The sequence below is a fragment of the Dothidotthia symphoricarpi genome (assembly GCF_010015815.1).
Source record: "Dothidotthia symphoricarpi CBS 119687 unplaced genomic scaffold P153scaffold_11, whole genome shotgun sequence".
NCBI classification, from domain to species: domain Eukaryota; kingdom Fungi; phylum Ascomycota; class Dothideomycetes; order Pleosporales; family Dothidotthiaceae; genus Dothidotthia; species Dothidotthia symphoricarpi.
Window position 1 is genome coordinate 1,169,612 of NW_022985018.1, and position 18,446 is coordinate 1,188,057.

An 18,446-nucleotide genomic window follows, 5' to 3' on the forward strand; every position below is an offset into this window, starting at 1 on the left:
AAATGCTCAACCCGGCGGGGGAGGCAACGCAGCAAGCCGGAGGCCGAGTACCTGGCCGTCAGGTACCGGATCAGGGGTCCGAGAAGGGGTCGGTGTCTGGCATGGTCGCGCCGCCGGAGGCCTTGACTGCTTTCACAATAATCAGTATATCTGCGAAAAAGTGAGGGGAAACATACAAAAGTCAGGCCATCCGTTGGCCACGACCATGGCCACAACCACACCACCCCACCGACGAACGGCAGCCCGAAACTCATCTTCCTAGATGATCATGAGCTGCCTCCGCAGCCATTGGCTGCCGTCGTGCGGGGGGCGGGGGCGGGCTTGTTGACCACCGCGAAGACCCCTTCTCGGTACCCTGATGGGGCGTTGCCTGACGGCCAGGCGGCCCCGCGCATGCCTGTGGGAACATAGGTCAGTCATGGTCAAAACAACGGTAGAGGTAGACCTCTGAAACCAGAAGGAGAAGGTAGAAACTTACTGCGCTACCCTCCTTACCGCCGGGGAAGAAATATAACTAGATATAATGTTACCTACAACATGTTAGCACGTAGTCAAACGATCGAGATGCATTAGCTTTGAGGATGCGAAGGGGACAAAAGCTGAGCGTGCGACAAATGGAGTGGTAAATCAGAGGAATAATGGAAGTTGTACTGACCCATAATGAATGTTGATAAAGAAGAAAAGAGGAGAGTAGGCCCTAGACGCGCGGTTTTATCCTGATGGCGCTCCTGCCCACGGCAAGCGCTTAGCATCAGGTCTCGTCTGCACTGTACATCGCAGTTAATCTATAGAGAAGGAGCAAACTGTCTAAGTGGCTGAGCATCTCTTAGATTTGTAACACTTACTTAGTCTATAGCTGTACAAATAAGCGATAAGACCTCGCACTCGAAGGTATTAGACGCGACTTAACTTTATTGCGTGTAGGGAGAGAGGTTGTGATTTGTGAGTCCTTTGCACGCGCTTGCAGGTCGCTAACAAACGTCAAGTGCGCGCCTTGTTTCTAACCTATTTTCTAATGCGCGATTACAGCCAAATTCAAGTGTAGCCGTAGCAGTAGAATTAGGTGATAAGCGATCTGCTAGGGCTGATGTGCAGCTATGAAGGGGGAGGAGGAGGAGGAGGAGGGAGGAGGATACCTAAGTATGGCGCACGCTCATGCGCCCCCTATGCGCCATCTGCACAGCAGACCCCAACATAGCTATGGCTGAGGATCCCTTGTTGCATCAAAGACTGCTAAAAGCTGTAGACGGGATCGAGCAGAGCTTGTGGAAGGTTGCAAGCGCCCGATTCAACCTTAGAAAAACAACACCTGACTACCGTAAACTGCAGTAAAAAACCCGTAAGCAGTACCTCAAAATCTGGCTGATTGGACAAGTGAACTTGTTTTCAACGTCCTATGGTCGTATGTGGAAGTACAACATGTATTTGACAGCAATATCTTGAGTAACGCACACTCTCAAGCCCGTCGACCCAGCGATGAACAGCCTCCGATGAGTGAAAGACTCCCAGCACAGCATCCAGAGCATCTTCCTCGAAAGAGAGTTCTCTCCTACTATATCTCTGCAGCATGATATCACACCCACAAACCAGTATATATCCATCGCAATCATATATCTCTACCGATCCATCTAACCCCCTTCTCCACTCCACTCCATACAACCAACAAAACAGGGTATAGTGAAAAAAACTCCCATGAAAAGACCCCCATGTGTGAAATAACACATACACCGTCTTGCACCCCAGCCACAACCAGAAAAGCGTTTTAGTCGGGGTTACCAAAAAGACCCAACGACACAATGCAATACAACGAGAAAGAAAAAAACCAGCTACACCATACCATACCATACCAAGTTCATACCCATACTCATGCTAAACCTCATCATCCCGCTCCTGCCCGAACAAAAACGGCACAACGGCGGACAGCGAAAACGGGATAAAGTGTCTTGAGGGGTCGAGGGGGTGCTACCTCCGGGCCTATGGATGAATCAACATCGCGGTAGCATTACGGGGCGGGTTGAAGACTAACCAAATTGCCATTACCGCCGACAGCGGCCCTTTGCTTGCCGAGCCAGCTTTTGGGCGCGTCGCTGCGGCGCTGCAGGATGACTGTGTTGCTCTGCAGGCGCATTGTCATGTCGTACCATGCTGATGTGATGAGTTGGTTTTCGCGGCGTAGGTTCTCGACTTCTTGCTGGAGTTCGGCCTAGTGTGTGTGTTAGATGGCGGTGTGAGGGATGTGTTGTGCGGTGGGAAGATACATACCGAGCCCTTCTCGGCGGTCTCCTTCTTCGCTTGCTCGAGCTGCTCGCGCAACATGTTGGTGGTGGCGATTTGTTCTTGTAGATCCTATATTCACTGTTAGTGACAAACTCCAGCAGTCATCGTGCGATGGAAGCAACGACGAGGATGAAAACTAGAAGAAAAAACAGCGGAAGAACGATGCGAGCTGAGTATGTTTCAAGGCAGCAAGGCCAAGACAAACTTGCCAAACACCCATCTGCAACCAGAGGAGTGAAAAGTTCACTGCTCATCAACGACCCCCTTCGTCTTTTAGGCGACAGCAGCTGCGTCATCCGACCCCAGGTAGTTTGTCCCGTACCCGCCGTCGAAGCAGACATCTCAGACAGTGACTTCTTTCCAGGAAGGCGCTTCTCCGCCGAAGCAGGGCAAATGAGCGTAGCCGCCGAGAAAGACGGATCAAGCTGGTGTCTCGATCGCATAGTGGAAACTGCAGTTTCGAACGCCGAAGAAGGTGACTTTACATGTGAAATTTGGTTGGTGCTTACTTTCTTTGCCTTGTCTAATGCCGCTTCCGAGGACAGCACGACCTCTGCAATCTCCGAGGATGTGGTTTCAAGCACCTTGGGCTGCACTTCTGCAGGTGCCTTGACAACCGATTCAATCTGCTCGCGAATCTGCCGCAGTGTCTCGGCTCTCTTAAGTTCGAGAAGCTCGGGTGACAGGTTCTCCCGGTCGAGCAGAGCGGCGCGCAGGAGGCTTGTTTTCTCTTCGTTAGCAAGTTCAAGCTCTCGTAGTTTCTCGTTCGTTTTTTGTTGCAACCCCAACATGCGCTCATGCTCGGCATGGATGAACTCCGCTTTATCATCTTCGCTGATATCGGATTCTGCAGGCGTCAGAGAGGTAAATTGACCGAGCTGGTTGTACTGACTCTTGGTGAGCTCGTTGCGAAGCTCTGCCATCTGCAAGTCCTTCTCTCGTAACCTGCGATGTAGTTCCTCGAGCTCGAGTTCGGCGATGTGTAGCTTGTCATTCTGCTCGAGGAAGGGCCTGTTGCGAACATTAGCTTTATCTCACAATTGAGCCCGTGTCGTCGACGTACTGTTGGCTTTCCTCATCCTTCTCGGCCATTATATCAGACCTCAGCCCCAGATTCTCCTGCATTTGTTTCAAAGTCTCTGTTTCCAGCGACTTCAAACGAGCACTCAAGATGTCGACCTTCTGCTGGAGAGCAATCGTGTCTGCGCTCACTCGTCCGTCCATACCACTCTCATGGTCCTCCTTTGCGTTCTCATCGAGAACCAACTCGTCCTCCAGGCTGCCACCGCGGTCGTGACTCGACGACTCCAGATCTCGTATCCGGTCTTCGAGCTCGTTCTTGGCGTCCTCCGCTTTATATTGCAACTCCCGAGTTTGTTCGAGCTGCTTCATGAGTAGTAGGTTTTCGTGCTCAATCCTTGTCCGCTTGCCCTTCTCCTCGAAGATGGCTTGTTCGCAGTTGACGAGAGTCTGGCTGTTCTCCTTGTTCACCTTCTCGAGCGCCTCGCATCGCTCCTCTATGTTTTCAAGCACTTGCAGTCGTTCTCGCGCCTGCTGATAATCCTCACGCAGCGTTTCCAGTTGTTTGGTCTCCTTCGTTAGCGTCTCGATCTTCTTTTTGAGGTTTTCGTTCGCCTTGGCCCTCTGGTTCAACTCATCGCGTTCGGCCTTGACAAGTTGCAGCTGATCGCGTAAATCCTGCTTCGTCCCCTCTTCCCCTTCATATCGCTCCAGACGCCGATTTTTGCTTTCCAGAATATCCCTAGCATTGGCAAGGTCCGTCTCCAGCTGGTCGATGTATTGTGAATAGCGCGTGAGGTCGTTTCGCATTCGCTCGACATCATCAGAATCGGCACGCGTTGTCGCTCGGTCGTCCAACCCAACTGTAGCTTCAGCAAGTTGATCCTCCAGGTGCGTGATCCTGTCTCGAGACCTCTCCAACTCATCCTTCAGCTTCCCAAGATGCGTCTTCAGGGCGTGTCTATCCTTATTCGCCTCAAACAACAACGCCTCCTGTTCCAGATCGCTATCTCTTGAGGCTGGTCCAGACGAAATGCGTGTTGGTGTCCTGAAGCCTGTAAGCTTTGGCTCCGGTGTTAGTTCTGCATCCATGCCCAGCTCCTGCATTCTGGCGTCCAACGACTGCATCTCCCGTATAGCTTCTGCGATTGTTTCGGCGGTCTTGGGGCCGAGTTGAGCCATGACCTGGAGCATCCTCTGATTGCTCTTGGGCGAGAAACATGACGCAAGCAAGACGGCCATGGATAATTTGGCCGTGAGCATCATCGACCCATCCCTAGCCCCTGTCTTCAGGTCTGGTATCATGCGTTTTGTAAGGACAGACAGCTGCCCGCATTCCTCCCGTATGTACGTCGACACGGCGCGCTCGATGTGCTTCAGGTTCTGCCATCGTGGTATCCAGTTGTCCGACGCGCGGCGGTGGCTCTCTTCGAAGTTGGGGAGGGACTCGTTGAAGTAATCGGCGTCAATGTCGGCGAGGATCTGCCAGAGGATCTGTCCATCTTCGAGCTGATTCCACGCTGTTACTCTACCAGGGAGTTCAAACGTATTCACCTGTCACAGCTTTGTCAGCGGGGAGCGCACAAAACGCACAACGATCTACAAGCATACCCAGTCGAGGAGAGCCTTCAAAAGCTCAGGCTTGAAATCGTCCATGGCTCAGACGCGGGGCTCACAACCTCACAACCCGCCGGCGTGCGGAGTTATTCTTGAGTGTGGTCGAGAGCAGAGTGAAGGAATATTTATGCATCATGAGGTGGCAGGCGACCCATGGGCGGAGTGCTACACGTCGCAATGATCATGTCCCACCTTTCGACGCGGTGAGCTCGTTGGGCAATCACGCTAGGTCGAGCGGCAACCCAGGCACACCCTCGCGACGGGCCAGGCACGTCAGGAGTCAGAAGTCCACGGGCAAAGGAGGCGTCGTACAATCCGAGAGAAACGTCTGATCTACCTCGCCTTGCATGCGTCAAAGGCGAATCAATGCCAGGTCGAGTGCAGCCTCACGCACGCTGTCGTGGCTTCGAAGTGGCGGGGAAGGAAGCGGAGCCTTCCGCTGCAGGGCCGCTAATATCAATTCGCAGCCCCGTTTTCTCGAAATACACATGCTGCACTTCAACATTTATGGGGCCACAGTGTGTCATGCAAATAGTCGCTAGGACGAGTTTGTGCATCATGAGAAAGGATCGGGAAGGCAAATGTTTCATTCAACGACCAAGATGCCGATACAACTCTACAAGTTCCAAGATCAAGCAATAATACAAGTCACATAATAAGAGCCATGACCTGACGCGACCGTGACCAACAAACTAAATCCAAGCACGTGTCTACTGACAAGGAGCAAGAAGATCTGGCACCAATCCAGCAGAACATCGTCTCCACACAAAAGCCTACTCGTTCTGCGTCGTCACAACGCCATCCTCCTCGATCTCGGGGGTGATGCCATCAGCCATAGTCGACACAAATTCGAGCGCGGTAGCCGGTGCCTGGCACGCGAAGCCCTTGATGATGTCTGCAGTCCCAAACGTCAGCTTACGTCCTGCCTTGTATTCAATATCGTAAGCTACTCACTGTATTCGTGTGTAATAACTCCATTTGCCTTTCGAATAGCTTCTTTAGCCTCCTCGACAACGTGATCCGGCGTCTCGTTCGGCCAGCTAATGATAACGGATTTCTGCGGAACGGCGGCCATGGCGAAGGTAGCGAACAGAGCGATGAGAACTGAGAGGATTGTGAAGCGCATGTTGAGTAGTAGAGCGGGATGATGAGGCAACGGGAAGTTCAGGTAGTTTAACAAAAACTGACGCCTTGAGCGGGGTGATTAGGGATTGCGAGTGGGGTGATTTGCGTATGCAGGTAAGGTGATTTGTTGATTGTAGGTTATTGAGCGGAAGTGTGTGGAAATAGGAAGGTGGGAAGGTCGACTTAGAGTGTTCTGAAATGGTGGATGTGGGGATGGGGAAGGAGCGAGCCCATGCGCGTCATCCCGGAAGCACGTGAGATTGGATTGGACAGCCATGCTAGATATCAACGGCATTCCAAACAAAGCACGAGCTTGACGTCTGCCAAGTATTGCAACATTTGCAGCGCTGGATTGCGAGTCCAAGCCAAGCACTGTGTATCAACAAGGATCACAAATTCACGAAGAAACCACAAGATACGCTGATGATTGATTGCTACCTATGACTGCTATGTAGACTCACCATGACGCCAGAACGAAAGAAGCGACGCCGAAGCAAGCAACTTTGTATTTGGGTGATCGTGATCGACGCGTCGAGACGTCCTCCGAATTCGTAGCCCGTTACAAACCAATGAAGAACAACGCCGTGGAATGATGTAAAGAAATGGCCACCCTTGCGATGAGCATGGCATGTAAATGCTTTTGAGCACACCATCTTTGTCGGTTCGATTCGGTTAGGTAAAAATGACAGGAATAGAAAACAATGTGTGCAAGAATGTAAGCCATGAATGCAAGGGGGAAATAATGAAAAGTGACATGGCGATGCGTGCCAGTCGTAAGATCCTTCCCGCAGCGCCGAAAGATGCCGAATGATGATATCCCAGGCTCCGATTATGCTCGTGTTGCAATGATACTGTACAAAACGACCTGTCAATGACGAGAGTTATGAATGAGTACCTGAGCAACAGCTCAAGACATATCCATTCGTACTATGCAAGATCGAGAGATAGAAGAGGTATCGCTCCTCAAAGATTGGCACGCAACAGTAATACCAACTACGTGATAGCGATGTTGAGTAACGATAAGGTGCGAGTACCTTCTTGAGAGACGGGCGTGACTCGTGAGATCGTAGCGTCGTCAGAGGCCACCAGATCGTGTACCTTAGAAGAAGCTTCCCATTCCGCTGGACTGAGAGATGCCGTACTGCTGGTAGGCCTGGTTTTGCACAGGATTGTGCAAGTGGTTCGGCATAGGCGGGTTGCTCAAGCGGTGCGGGGCACGGTGCGGCTGAGGTGACGCGATGTTGGAACCATAGTTGGCAGTAGCGGTGTACATCGGAGACTGATAACCAGACGAGCTGGGGACTTGGCTAGCAAACGCAGAACTTGATTCGGGGGATTGACGCGTCGAAACGTTGTGCGGGGAAACCTGACCAGATACCTGACCAGAAGCGCGACCAGTAAAGGCAGCAAGACGGCCCTCGCGTTCCTGAACCTTGCTCTGAATGCGACGGCCATACGGTGTCTGGCGGATCTGCGGCAGGATAGGGCGCATCATCTCGATAAGATGCAGGCACAATTCCGGGGGAGCGAACTCAAGGGCGGTCTGGATCACGTAGTTGCCATAGGAGTCGCGCATGAGCTTCTCAAGCTCTTCAACGTTGAGGAGCTCGGCGATCATCATAGCCTTGGATCCCATGTCTGCGCAACGGATGCACTTCTCGATAACGTTGGAGCTGAACTTTTGCTTCGAGAGTTCGGTGATCTTGCCGCGGAAGCCCTCACACATCGGCGCCGTGAAGTTGGGATCATTCAGATCAAGAATGTACTGAACGACGTAATTGCCGAAAGGATCTTGGACGAGGTGGAAGCTGTGAGCAGTGATCTGGCGAACAAGATTGACTTTCTGGAAGCCAGAAGCGTGATCGATGCAGCGCTGGAGAACACAGCAGCCGTGACGATGAGTGCCGACGGTGACGCAGTGCTGACCGACAGCATCAAAGATGAACTGCGCTTCCGACGATTTGAGATGGTTCAAGCACTTCTGGATGACGTGGTTGCCGTTGAGGTCCTGGATGAGATCGACGACCTGGCCAGACAAAGCCTGGATGATCACCTCAGTCTGCTCTTCGGTGGAGATAAACTCGATCATCTTCTGCAGAGCGCGAGTACCATGCTGGTTGAGAGCGATGGAGACCATTGCCGGGGCAGCGTTGCGGACGAGGGTGTTGCGCTGCTCGTCGTTGGCGTACTCCAAGAGCTTCTGGCAGAGGTAGTTGCCGAAAGGATCTGCTTGTAATCAGTATTGAGTTGATGGCATCGTAGAGAAGGAAGATATGTACCAGTCATGAGCTCAACAACATGAGGAGCAGTCTCATCAAAGATGATCTGCATGTGCTCTGGGTTATGCTCCTCGAGCTTCTTCTGGAGGAAGCGGCAACCGTGCTGGTCCTTGCACAGGCTGTAGATCTCGTGACGCGGCATAGTCTTCAAGTCGTAGTTCATGAAGCGATTTGCATCTGTGTCTTTCAAGTTAGCGATGGAGTAGCTGGGCCATGTCAAAATCACATACCATTCTGCAGACGACGGCTCTGAATGACGCGAGCCTGGCTGTCCTGGACCCGACCGTTGGGGCCATACGAAGAGTAAGGGTTGTAGTACTGCACACCACCGCCATACATGGCGTTATGGTTGTAAACAGGAGGGCCGTTCATTTGCGGGCCATGTCCAAGGGAGAGGCCATTCATGGCACCGTTGACCATTGACATGCCATATCCATAGTACGGGGCAGTAGGAGTCGAAGTAGTCGAGTACTGAGACATGGCAGGGGACGTGATGTTGCCGTTCATGGTAGCGCCCGATGTCATGGAAGGGCCGAAAGGCGCAGCGCTCGCATGGAGGCCAGACTGCACAGGGCGATACTCTTGCTCCTTGAAACCGGATGACATATCACGGCTGTGACGGTTGGAGGCAACGTTAGGAGGGATGCGACCAAGATTGGCATTATGGTTGTGCAGGTGCTGCTCGGCGTGCGTGTTGAATCCAGTCCCGTTCGTGCCATTCCCGCCGCTGCCGTTCTTCAGGGTCGGGACATCACTGGCGGAAAAGGACTGGGTCAGTTTCGGCATACTGTTGGTGGGGCTAGCGAAGCTTGAGCGCTTGGAGTCCGAGTTCATCGAGCCGAAGTTGAACTCAACTGAGCGGCGGTTGTTGATCATGGTCTTGGTGGGGGTGGTGTCGGTGTTGCCGTTGCTCTGGCCAATCTCGTACTCGTCAACCTGGGAGGCTTTACGGAATGTGTTAGTAGGGAGCGACTGCTGAGCTTGACGGTGACGGTATCCATGCCAACCACTGGACTGGGCTTCCGGGACAGGGGATTGTGATAGGGCCAAATCAAGAGCAGCGGAAGATGCAGAGAGTTTCGTACCATTACCAGCGCCATCGCGACGGACCAAGATGGGGAACTTGTCATCCGTGTTGCCCATCTGGAGATAGGACTTGTGGTCTGGAGAAGCCACTGGGTTATGCTCCTTGTCCTCGTCGCCGAATAGGTAGCCTGTAGTGTCGATATGGCCAAGAACGGAAGCCAGATCCGGAAGGTTATCACGGCCGCGAAGATCGAGACCGGTGACAGGCATAGACATGCGATTGTTCCTGCTTTGCTTGAATCAGCCTGGAAACTTGAAGGTTGTACAGGTTCAGTGTGTTTGCAAACGGCAAATAGCTCATGATATTCAAGCAAAAGAACGCTTGATCAGGTAAAGGTAAAGTTGCAACTGGACTTACTTGCGCGTAACTGGGCTCAGAGGGGTAAAGTCGTCATTGTCAAAGTCGTCATGGTCTTCGTCGGAGTTGCGGCGCGTGCCCGGCATGGACTGAGAGGGCAGGTTGCCGTTGCCAAAGAAGGTAGCCGGCGGAGAAATGACCTGGGAGTTGGCACGGCTACCACGAGGGGTAGTCATACCGGGGTTGATGCTGGACATGCTGAAGCGGTTCGGACGCGAAAAGGCAGTAGGAAACCCCTTGCCCTCGCTAAACTCAGGTGGGGTGGTGGGCTGGCTGTGTGCGGGCTTGCCGTAACGGACTTCAGTAGCAAGGCGCTGAATTTCTTCTTCGCCGCGACGAGACTGCAAATCAATGAGCTCCATCTCAGCCTCGAAACGACGTCGTTGTTCTTTTAGATATTCGTACTCAAGCTTCTTCTTCTCAAGCTAACAAACAGTCAGCGGGTCACGCAGACCGTCAGGGCGTGTGGACACAGGTGCAACACGTCGCTCACGCGACTGTAAGAAAGGTCGTGAGGAAATGGAGAAAAATGGGGATATAGATAGGAAAAGCCTCGCTCCCGGAGTGAGGTACAGGTGTACAAGAATAGTAGTGGCAATCAGATCGGTAGAGAAGTTGCTGAAGAGGTAGAGAAGAGAGAGGGGAGAGGGGAGTTAATCAACTGAGCGTCACCGTTGCAAAGGCTTGCTTGGCGTCGCAATCTTATCACGAGAGGAAGAAGCGGTGGCAGAGCGGGGGCTCGGTGAGCGAGGATAAAAAAGACCAAGTGAAGGAGAATTGCTTACCACTTGAAGCTTGTGATACGTCTGTGCTTGGGGTCAGCGCTGACTCTAATTCATGTCGGATTGTTGGTAGCGAATAACGGCGATCCAGCAGGCCCACACAGAAGGCACCACTAGGAGCACACGCATTTGCACAGGCAGGGCAAGCGACAAATGACGACGACGGAAGTTGACGGTGTCCAACGCGCCACGAAATGCTGCTCCCGGATTCTACCAAGTCGACAATGAGAGGGCTTCGGTACGTACCGCCGTGGTGAACTCGGCCGGCTCAACCGCCTGTCTACGCTGCTGACCAATTGGCGACAACGGTGTGTTCATGGTGGGAATGTTATTCGTGGTGAAGCGTCGCGTCAGCTGGCCGCGCCCATCGCCGGGCACGTTGTTGCGCATCGGGTTCGCGAGATTTAAGGGAGCGAAAGACGATTCCTCACGGGGAGACCGGAGGCCGCTGCGGTCCCCCATGCCAGTAGGATAGGCCATTTTGACTAGAAATACACTGCACGCAGCCGTCAGCGCTCGTGTCTGTCGCGTCGCGGGGGTCGCTGGGTGGAGGGGAGCTACTGCCAGAAGCGGCGTGTGAGAGATGGGATGGCTTGGGATGCATACATACATAACAAATCTTACACAGGGCGGGTGCCCTTGGTGCCCTTGAAACTACGATTTTCTATGGGACAGACGTTGGCGGGAGTGGAGAGAGAGGTTCGCGGAGGGATGTCGCAGGTGGGTCTGGATGGTGGGCCGTGTGTGATCTGGGCACCAGACCCGCGCGGGTTATGGGAAGGACAGACGAAGGAAAGGTCAACGAGGCCAGCCGTTCACAGACGTGGGTTCGAGACACAAATACACGTACAATACAGTATGGATGTGGTGGTGAGCGGGAATGAGGCTCTTGAGTGCTGCTTTGGAAAGAGACCCTGAAGGTTGACAAGGCTAACGCGCAGCCACTAATGATGGCATGTCGCATATGCCGCCCAGCGTATGAGACGGGACTCTGCAATTGCACATGTTCTGCTCTGACGCTTGACTGCTCCATCCCAACCATCCATCGACATTACATGCGCGACTCTGCGTCTTCTCTTCATTTCCAGCGCTGCTTCTGGGTCAGAGTCGGCTTCTCAGTCAGCCGCGACAATATCACATCCCGTTCAACCTGCAGCCTCCTCGTACGCCTCGGTTCAGCGATCACGACTTGCTGAATCCAGATGACTCGCCTCCTACCTATCTGGCCGACGACGCGTCAAGCCATTTAGATCCTTTATCCGGTATAATCCCCAGGTCAGTGCCTACCGTGTTCAACCTCTGCTCATCAGGCAGGGCTCACGTCACTCGGCATTGTATCTCCGTCCATGGTCCACCCGAAGCGATCGACAGTCTAGAAGTACATAGCTAAGTACCACAAGCAAGCAGGGAATGAGGGGCAACATCCTACAATGGTACCACCCATCGAATGAAATGCTCCACGGCCGAGTCCGAGTGGGGTAGTCTGCAAATGCCGATGCGGGCCGATGCTGGAGACGTTATGGCATAAGAGTGATGTCTTGCTGAGCGATTCCGTAACACCCTGCACGTCTGTCGAAAAAGCAACATTGCCGAACCGTGAAGCCAACATCAACGAACCCCTCCTGAGCCATCACCCTTCTGCACGAGGGCGCCTCTCGCGCGAAGCCTGCAACATGTCAAGGTACCAACGTTTCCGGCTACTTCACCGCTACGCAAAGCGGAATAACTAGCATACGAGAGGCTAGCAATGCAGGGTCGAGGGCAATATGTTTCAGATTAGGGTCCAGATTACCCCGCACTTCAATGCTGCCTATCGAGGACGAGTTTCGCCTGGGCAGAAACAGATAGGTAACTCTCTCTACGAAGTTTGACGACTGACATCAGCGTGGGGGCCTTGCCTGATTCGAAGAGTGTGCCCAATGTTTCATCGAAAACCTCAGCCAAATCATACTGCGCTACTGCCTACTTAGTCAGGTGCTCCCTTTCGCCGGAATACCCATGAATCAGTTCCTCCATCCCACCGGTCGTTCGCGGGAGGTTGGGTGTGGGGCGCGTCGAGATGAACGTCCACTGCAGGCTCCTACGCGGCTACGATTCCTAATTCGCCACGCAATGGTAGCAGCAACTGAAGAACACAACATAGTCATCTTTTTGCAGCCGATCCACTTGATATCAGCTGTAATTGTCCCCATAAGTACTGTCAAAGGTTGTGATGAAAAGCTTACTCTACAGGTCTGGTTCAGAACCTGCTAAGCTTTTGTTGATGCACTGCAGTATCATTTCGACGATACAAACTCTTTTGGGAGCGTGGAAAATTCCTCATAGTCACGTCGGTCTCACGTCCATCCACGACGCATAGTTAAGGCCTACATGAACGTCACGCCTCAGTCTCGATGCGAAATTGGTCTCGAAGATCTCCTCTGAACCAAAAACAATGACATTGCACAAGAGAACAGGAGGTGTAGCTTGATATTACGTTTTCGTCAATACTCCTCGACACGTGGGCCGCCAACTTGAATACATGAATTTATACTACAATTCAAATGCTCACAGGCATCTTGCGTCCACGTCCAAAGTGACGGTGGAGCCCTGTATCGCGAGCCTTGGGGGCACTCCTCTTCATGGTGCTGTTACCAGCAGGCTTCTCAGGGAAACCAGCCCACGACGCAGCGTACTTGGCGACAGATGCAGCAATGCCCTTGGCGTGCAGTTCAAAAGCACCCCAGGCCATGTTGGCGTAGTTGTCGCAAGCCTGGTGGTAGCACTGGTCCAGGATCTCGCCAGCAACACCACCGTACATCTCTACCTCGAGGGGCGTCTTGACCTCGTCAGCACCAGTAGTTGTGCCTCCAGAAGCAATGCCGGCATCGAGGAACGGTCCATAATCTGAGCGACCATTGAATTCGGTTGCGCTGTAGTTTTGGCCAGCCTCGACGAAGTAGTTCTCGAAGAATTCTTCGATCTCGGCGCTTCCGACAGGACCGCTGATGTTGAAGGCACTGCCATCACCGTCGTAGACTTGGTTGACCCAGTTTGGCGAGGCGATCTGAATCATTTCATCAGCATTGTTTTCTCTTGGGAAATGAAAAGACATCTTACCATGTCGAAGTTCAGGTACGCCCTGATCTTGGCTTGCTCAGCCGCAGAGAGCGATGCGACGTAGTATGTCGAACCCAAAAGACCGCTCTCCTCGCCAGACCAGAAACCGAACGTAACAGCGTTGTTGACCCTGTACTTGGCAAGAGCCTTCGCAACTGACAAGATGCCGACCGTACCACTTCCGTCGTCGTTGATACCCGGTCCACCCACAACCGAGTCGGTGTGAGCGCCGACGGCGAGCCTGTTGTCGTGGTCACCGCACTTGGTAGTCGCCAAAACGTTGTAAGTGGAGATGTTCCTGACGTCGGTGGTAACATCCAGAGTTGCGGTCAAGTTGGCGCCGCCTGCAAGTGCCGCGACCCAGGCACTGCCAGTCTCCAGGCTTACACCCACGCTGGCTACGTACTCGCCTTCCGGACGCGGTGGAGCACCAAGCGTGGCTTGAAGGTTTCCAGCGACGTTGTTGTAAATGACGGCACCGACGGCACCAGCGCTGCCAGCAAGAGCGGATTTAAGACCAAACTCGCAGGATCCACGGGAAATGAGAGCGATGTTACCAGCAACTGCGGCCGGATAATCGGACTGCAAGATGTCAGTCAAACTCAGTCATATTAGCGAAGTAAGTTCTTACAGCTTCGCAACCTAGATCATTAACTGCAACGAGGGAAGCCGTCGCGTTGCCAGAAGCAGAGTAGTCGAATATGCTGGCGGTAACATTGGAGTTGTTGCCCACGGCGAACTTGTTGATCTCGCCGCTAAGCATGACATAGCTCCAGAACTCCTGGAGCTCGACGTCGTAGTAACCGTCCAGGGACTCGAGCTCTGCCTTGAGCCAGTTGACTGTGTCGTTGTGGCCTGGGCTACCCATAACCCTGTTTCGCTCGGGGTATGAGTATGCAATGTCCTGAAGCTTCTGCGAGCCCTTCTTCAGAACCTTCTGGGTGATGGCCTTCTTCAGTCCTTTCTGATGACATGTCAGCATATCTACCAAGCAATTGAGATATAGTGGATAGCCGTACAGACTTCACAAGTGCGCGATTGCACTTGCTGGACGTTCCATTGCCCCGAACTGCGAGATCCGCCGTCGCGACATCAGGTGTTGCCGACGCCGCAACAGCAAGAGCAGCAAGAACAACAGCGAGCTTCATGATGAGCGATTGACGTATGTAGTGATCCCACAAAAGAGTCTTAAACGAACGAAGAGACAGCTACCAAAGCAAGAATCAAGAAACAAGCCGGTCCGAAGCTCTTTATGTACTCCCCCCAACACGCCTTATCGCATAGCCCAGCAACCAATATACATTCGGCGACGCCGCACAGTTGCTCATCATACCATGCCCAGCTTTCTCCCGTCTTTCCAGAATCCGGTCGTGCATCATCTCGCCGCCAAGCATTCCTATCATACCGCCAAACCCTCGTAATTCGCTGTCGGGCCGCCACCACATGCTTGTTCGAGCAGGTCGCCACGCGAACAGGGTCTTGTACCTGCTTCTCAGCAGTACGCTTCCTGGGCACTGTCTTGGCAGCTCCGATAATGGCGGGAACACGGGAATATACATGTCTTTGTTAGGGTTCTAGAGGTGGACGAGCAGGGGAGACGATGCGGCCAAGATATTGCTGATGAGGGGCTCGGTGGTCGGATTAGGAAGGTGAATTGGTGGGGTTGGCCAATCAGGTGCGCGGTGCTGATTAGCGTCGTTGAGGTGTGTATCTTGAGTTTTTGCCACTTTTTGTTTCCTCGCTTTTTTTTTGTACGTGTTGTTCTTGCTTTGCTGGGTGTGGGGTTGGGGCTCGTGTATGCGCTGGACAATAGTAAGCTTGTCCTTCACATTCCGATCATATATGGCTGGTGGGCTCACACGCCGTGATGGGTGCTCCTTCAAGGTCGTTTCGTCTGCATAAGCTCCGAACTTAGGTTTGCTTCTCTGCACTCCACCGAACCTTATTCAATCGTATAGGGCCAATGGAGCAATATAAACACCAGATCTTTACGACACCATCGTAGCACTCACCTATCCACGCCGAAAAGCTCATCGACAACGACCTCATAAACAGGGCAACGTACGTTCTGTGTATCAATATATATATACTATGCACGAAGCAATAGCAGGCGTAAAGTCCGTTCATCTTGCGTTGGACATACTTTGCAGCGACTTGACTGCCTCCGACAAGAGCGCAATTTCGTTCATAGCGCAGAATAACCCCCAGAGCAAACTCAAGATGAGACCGTTGTATCTGAACCATATCTACGATATTACAATCACTCGGCAGATTCGTTCATATTCGAAACAACGGAATGCTACGAAGCCCAACGTCGAGAGAACCTAATGGTGAGTTTGGTTGGGGGTGAGAGTCAAGGTAGAAGCAGGATGTGATCACGAAATGGATTTCATCTACCGCACGATCTAGTATGATACAACACTATCATGTAATTCCCAACACACATAATGTAACCTTTTTCTATAACAATCATGATCAGGTTTCACACAACTTCCATCCCCAAATCATGTTACACAAGCATTGCGTCGTCATGATTTACAACCCCCCTTCTTTTCTCCTCTCTTCCTACACGTCTTTCAAATACGCATCTATGATTTTCTGTACTTCTCGTCCTTAGGCGGCACGGGTGGAGAGTCGGCATACAGATCATTTGGTATAACCGAGTCTTTTCTCTTTGACGATTGCTGCTTTGGGTTATATGTCGATGCCGGCAACAGGATGGTGTCGGGCTCCTTCTGGGTGGTGGATGGTGTCAATCCGTATGTGGTTGCCGGCAATATGAAATCGTGTGTTGTCGCTGGTAAGGTCGGTTCATACGTTGTTGTAGGCAATATATCATTGTATGTCGTCGCGGGCAATAGGCCCTCGACTGTTGTCATCGACCCTGTAGTGTCGTATCTAGTCGCTGGCAAGGTTTGGTAAGAGACGTCGTCGATTGCGGCGTCAATCTCGGCGAGTAGACTCTGACCTGACGTCGACATTGCGACAGACATCTGGTCGAAGGCGAAGTTGAAGGTCGTTGGGTGCTCTTCTACACTGTATGAAGAACGGCTGGAGTAGAGAGATACCCCACGCTCTTCTTCCTGATTGTGTGGTGTCTGAGGGTATAATGAGATCATGCGATCGGGTTTCTTGTCTTGTTGAATTCCGTAACTAGGCGATATCGATCGATCATCCTCGTATTCTTGCTGAGGTTTACTGTTATATGTTGATGCAGGTAAAAGAAACATTTCTGCTTCTGGCTTTGTAGTAGGGGAGATCAGTGACCTTTCATCGGAAGTGGATGCAGATGAACTCGGTCGGTCGTGTTGTTGTGGTGGACTATCCAAAGTACTTTGGTCGGAGATCGACGAAGAGTACGAGAGGCTAGGGGTAAAAATGTGGGTTTCGCTTTGGCATCTCGCGTGTGGTGTATATTGTGGTGTGTATTGAGATTGGAAGAGGACATGGCCGGCGCTTTGGCTCCTCGAGTGCGGTGTAGAACATGAACCAAATTCTTCTTGATAGTCTGGTGGCGGGGCGATGAAGATGTTTCCATGCCCCATTCGATCTCTTGGATCAATGTTTCGCAATGCTTGCAATCTCCTGTTGGCAAAGTTGGACTCCACAATGTGTGCCCGTTCCACCAACTTCTCCACGAGTTTACCGTGTGAATCTTGGAAAGTCTTTCTCACAAAGCCCAATAACAATGAAGAGCAAGTCATCTTGACATCTTCCCGGATATACAATCCGTTTCGTGGAGCCCGCGGGTCACGCTCAGGAGTGCATTTCGACTCTCCAGGCAGTGAGCCGCCCACACTCCATTTGGCGCGAATTCGGAGGCCAAGCGGGGCGTAGACATGCGTTTGGAGACCGTCCTGGAGATCTTGAAAGCAAGCGTGGTAGGAGACAGAGCTTTGTGCAAGTCTACCCGGGAGGTACGATACTTTGTCTGATGATTGTCAATCTTGTGCCCCTGTGTATCGACGACGAGAGATTGGAGACGTACCTTTAATGGTATACCAGGATGAATAGTACTCGTCTGTTGGCGCGTAGTTCGGTGGTTTGCACTTGAAGCGTTCGACAACAAGCGGGTTTAGATCAATCATGGCCAGATGATCGTGATACATATCAAGCACGCTCTTACGGGTGATGCCCACCGGTAGCGGAGTTATCGTTGTGAATACCGCAGTCCTAGGCATGTTGAAATCTTCTCGGTTCTCTTGTGTGTTGATGACTGGCTCTTCCGGTAGAATGATGATGTGTGCGATGAGCAGAAGGTGTTGAAGAAATAAGACTGAACCGATGCAGCGGAGTCCAAGGTACTTGTTCCGCAGGCCAACAGTCTGGCCATCTCGGAGTATCATCTATCGTATGAGCAACCGTGCTACATCTTCCCGTGTCCATACTCCCTGCACCTAGCCCTGCAACGTTCTTACCCCGCCAAGTCCTGCACTAGCTTTCGCGAATGTCTCCATATATCCTATTGCCATAGCTCTTAGAAACAAGCTTCACACTACTTTTGCAGCCGACATGTGGGTTGGTCTGAACCCGATTCCGGCCGCATGTCAAACGAAAATAGCCATAGCTCATACTATTTGCACTTCAGAGGCGACGCGATGTTGGAGTCTGAAGACGACAAGAGGAGACGAGATGCGGGTGGTGACATTATTGGAAGCTTTGCGTGTCGCAAGTGTGTGGTCCGGCATGGGTCCAAACGGAGTTGTGCCACATCCGTGTTTCAAGCTTGACTAAGCCTCACGCCAAGTCAACCTGGGTGAAGATACTGAAATGTTCCGATGAAACACTTTTGATCATCTTGAA

The 18,446-nt window shown here is 52.3% G+C and overlaps 5 protein-coding genes across 5 annotated transcripts; all 5 read right to left on the reverse strand.

Moving 5' to 3' along the window:
* Window positions 1-1,560: 1,560 nt before the first annotated feature.
* On the reverse strand, window positions 1,561-5,316 carry P153DRAFT_367405 (uncharacterized protein). The gene is made up of 7 exons (XM_033668268.1): window positions 4,909-5,316; window positions 3,341-4,851; window positions 3,170-3,288; window positions 2,787-3,124; window positions 2,263-2,346; window positions 2,027-2,203; window positions 1,561-1,974 (listed from the first exon to the last, which is right to left on the reverse strand). Exons 1-7 carry the CDS (start codon window positions 4,951-4,953, stop codon window positions 1,963-1,965), a joined length of 2,286 nt encoding a protein of 761 aa, XP_033523522.1. The 5' UTR covers window positions 4,954-5,316; the 3' UTR covers window positions 1,561-1,962.
* Window positions 5,317-5,483: 167 nt separating this feature from the next.
* Window positions 5,484-6,196, reverse strand: P153DRAFT_367406 (uncharacterized protein). Its single transcript, XM_033668269.1, has 2 exons — window positions 5,869-6,196; window positions 5,484-5,809 (listed from the first exon to the last, which is right to left on the reverse strand). The coding sequence occupies exons 1-2, from the start codon at window positions 6,038-6,040 to the stop codon at window positions 5,688-5,690; spliced, it is 294 nt and encodes a 97-aa protein (XP_033523523.1). The 5' UTR covers window positions 6,041-6,196; the 3' UTR covers window positions 5,484-5,687.
* Window positions 6,197-7,138: 942 nt separating this feature from the next.
* P153DRAFT_341667 (ARM repeat-containing protein) lies at window positions 7,139-11,415 on the reverse strand (the record flags this gene model as incomplete). Its single annotated transcript, XM_033665934.1, has 7 exons — window positions 11,155-11,415; window positions 10,791-11,040; window positions 10,548-10,568; window positions 9,763-10,187; window positions 8,549-9,633; window positions 8,319-8,495; window positions 7,139-8,268 (listed from the first exon to the last, which is right to left on the reverse strand). Exons 2-7 carry the CDS (start codon window positions 11,022-11,024, stop codon window positions 7,139-7,141), a joined length of 3,072 nt encoding a protein of 1,023 aa, XP_033523524.1. The 5' UTR covers window positions 11,025-11,040; window positions 11,155-11,415.
* Window positions 11,416-12,909: 1,494 nt separating this feature from the next.
* Window positions 12,910-14,625, reverse strand: P153DRAFT_404106 (Zn-dependent exopeptidase; the record flags this gene model as incomplete). The annotated part of the gene is made up of 3 exons (XM_033671991.1): window positions 12,910-13,590; window positions 13,644-14,225; window positions 14,275-14,625. The coding sequence occupies 3 exons, from the start codon at window positions 14,623-14,625 to the stop codon at window positions 13,084-13,086; spliced, it is 1,440 nt and encodes a 479-aa protein (XP_033523525.1). The 3' UTR covers window positions 12,910-13,083.
* A 1,606-nt stretch (window positions 14,626-16,231) lies between these two features.
* Window positions 16,232-17,824, reverse strand: P153DRAFT_376411 (uncharacterized protein; the record flags this gene model as incomplete). Its single annotated transcript, XM_033669654.1, has 2 exons — window positions 16,232-17,574; window positions 17,632-17,824. 2 exons carry the CDS (start codon window positions 17,822-17,824, stop codon window positions 16,232-16,234), a joined length of 1,536 nt encoding a protein of 511 aa, XP_033523526.1.
* Between the last annotated feature and the right edge of the window lie 622 nt (window positions 17,825-18,446).

Coding starts and splice junctions, on each gene's coding strand:
- P153DRAFT_367405 (XM_033668268.1), bottom strand. CDS start 4,953: ATGGACGATTTCAAGCCTGAGCTTTTGAAGGCTCTCCTCGACTGG. Junction 3,289..3,340: donor AAGGATGAGGAAAGCCAACA/GTACGTCGACGA, acceptor TGTTCGCAACAG/GCCCTTCCTCGAGCAGAATG. Junction 2,204..2,262: donor AGACCGCCGAGAAGGGCTCG/GTATGTATCTTC, acceptor CACACACACTAG/GCCGAACTCCAGCAAGAAGT.
- P153DRAFT_367406 (XM_033668269.1), bottom strand. CDS start 6,040: ATGCGCTTCACAATCCTCTCAGTTCTCATCGCTCTGTTCGCTACCTTC. Junction 5,810..5,868: donor AGTTATTACACACGAATACA/GTGAGTAGCTTA, acceptor TTGGGACTGCAG/ACATCATCAAGGGCTTCGCG.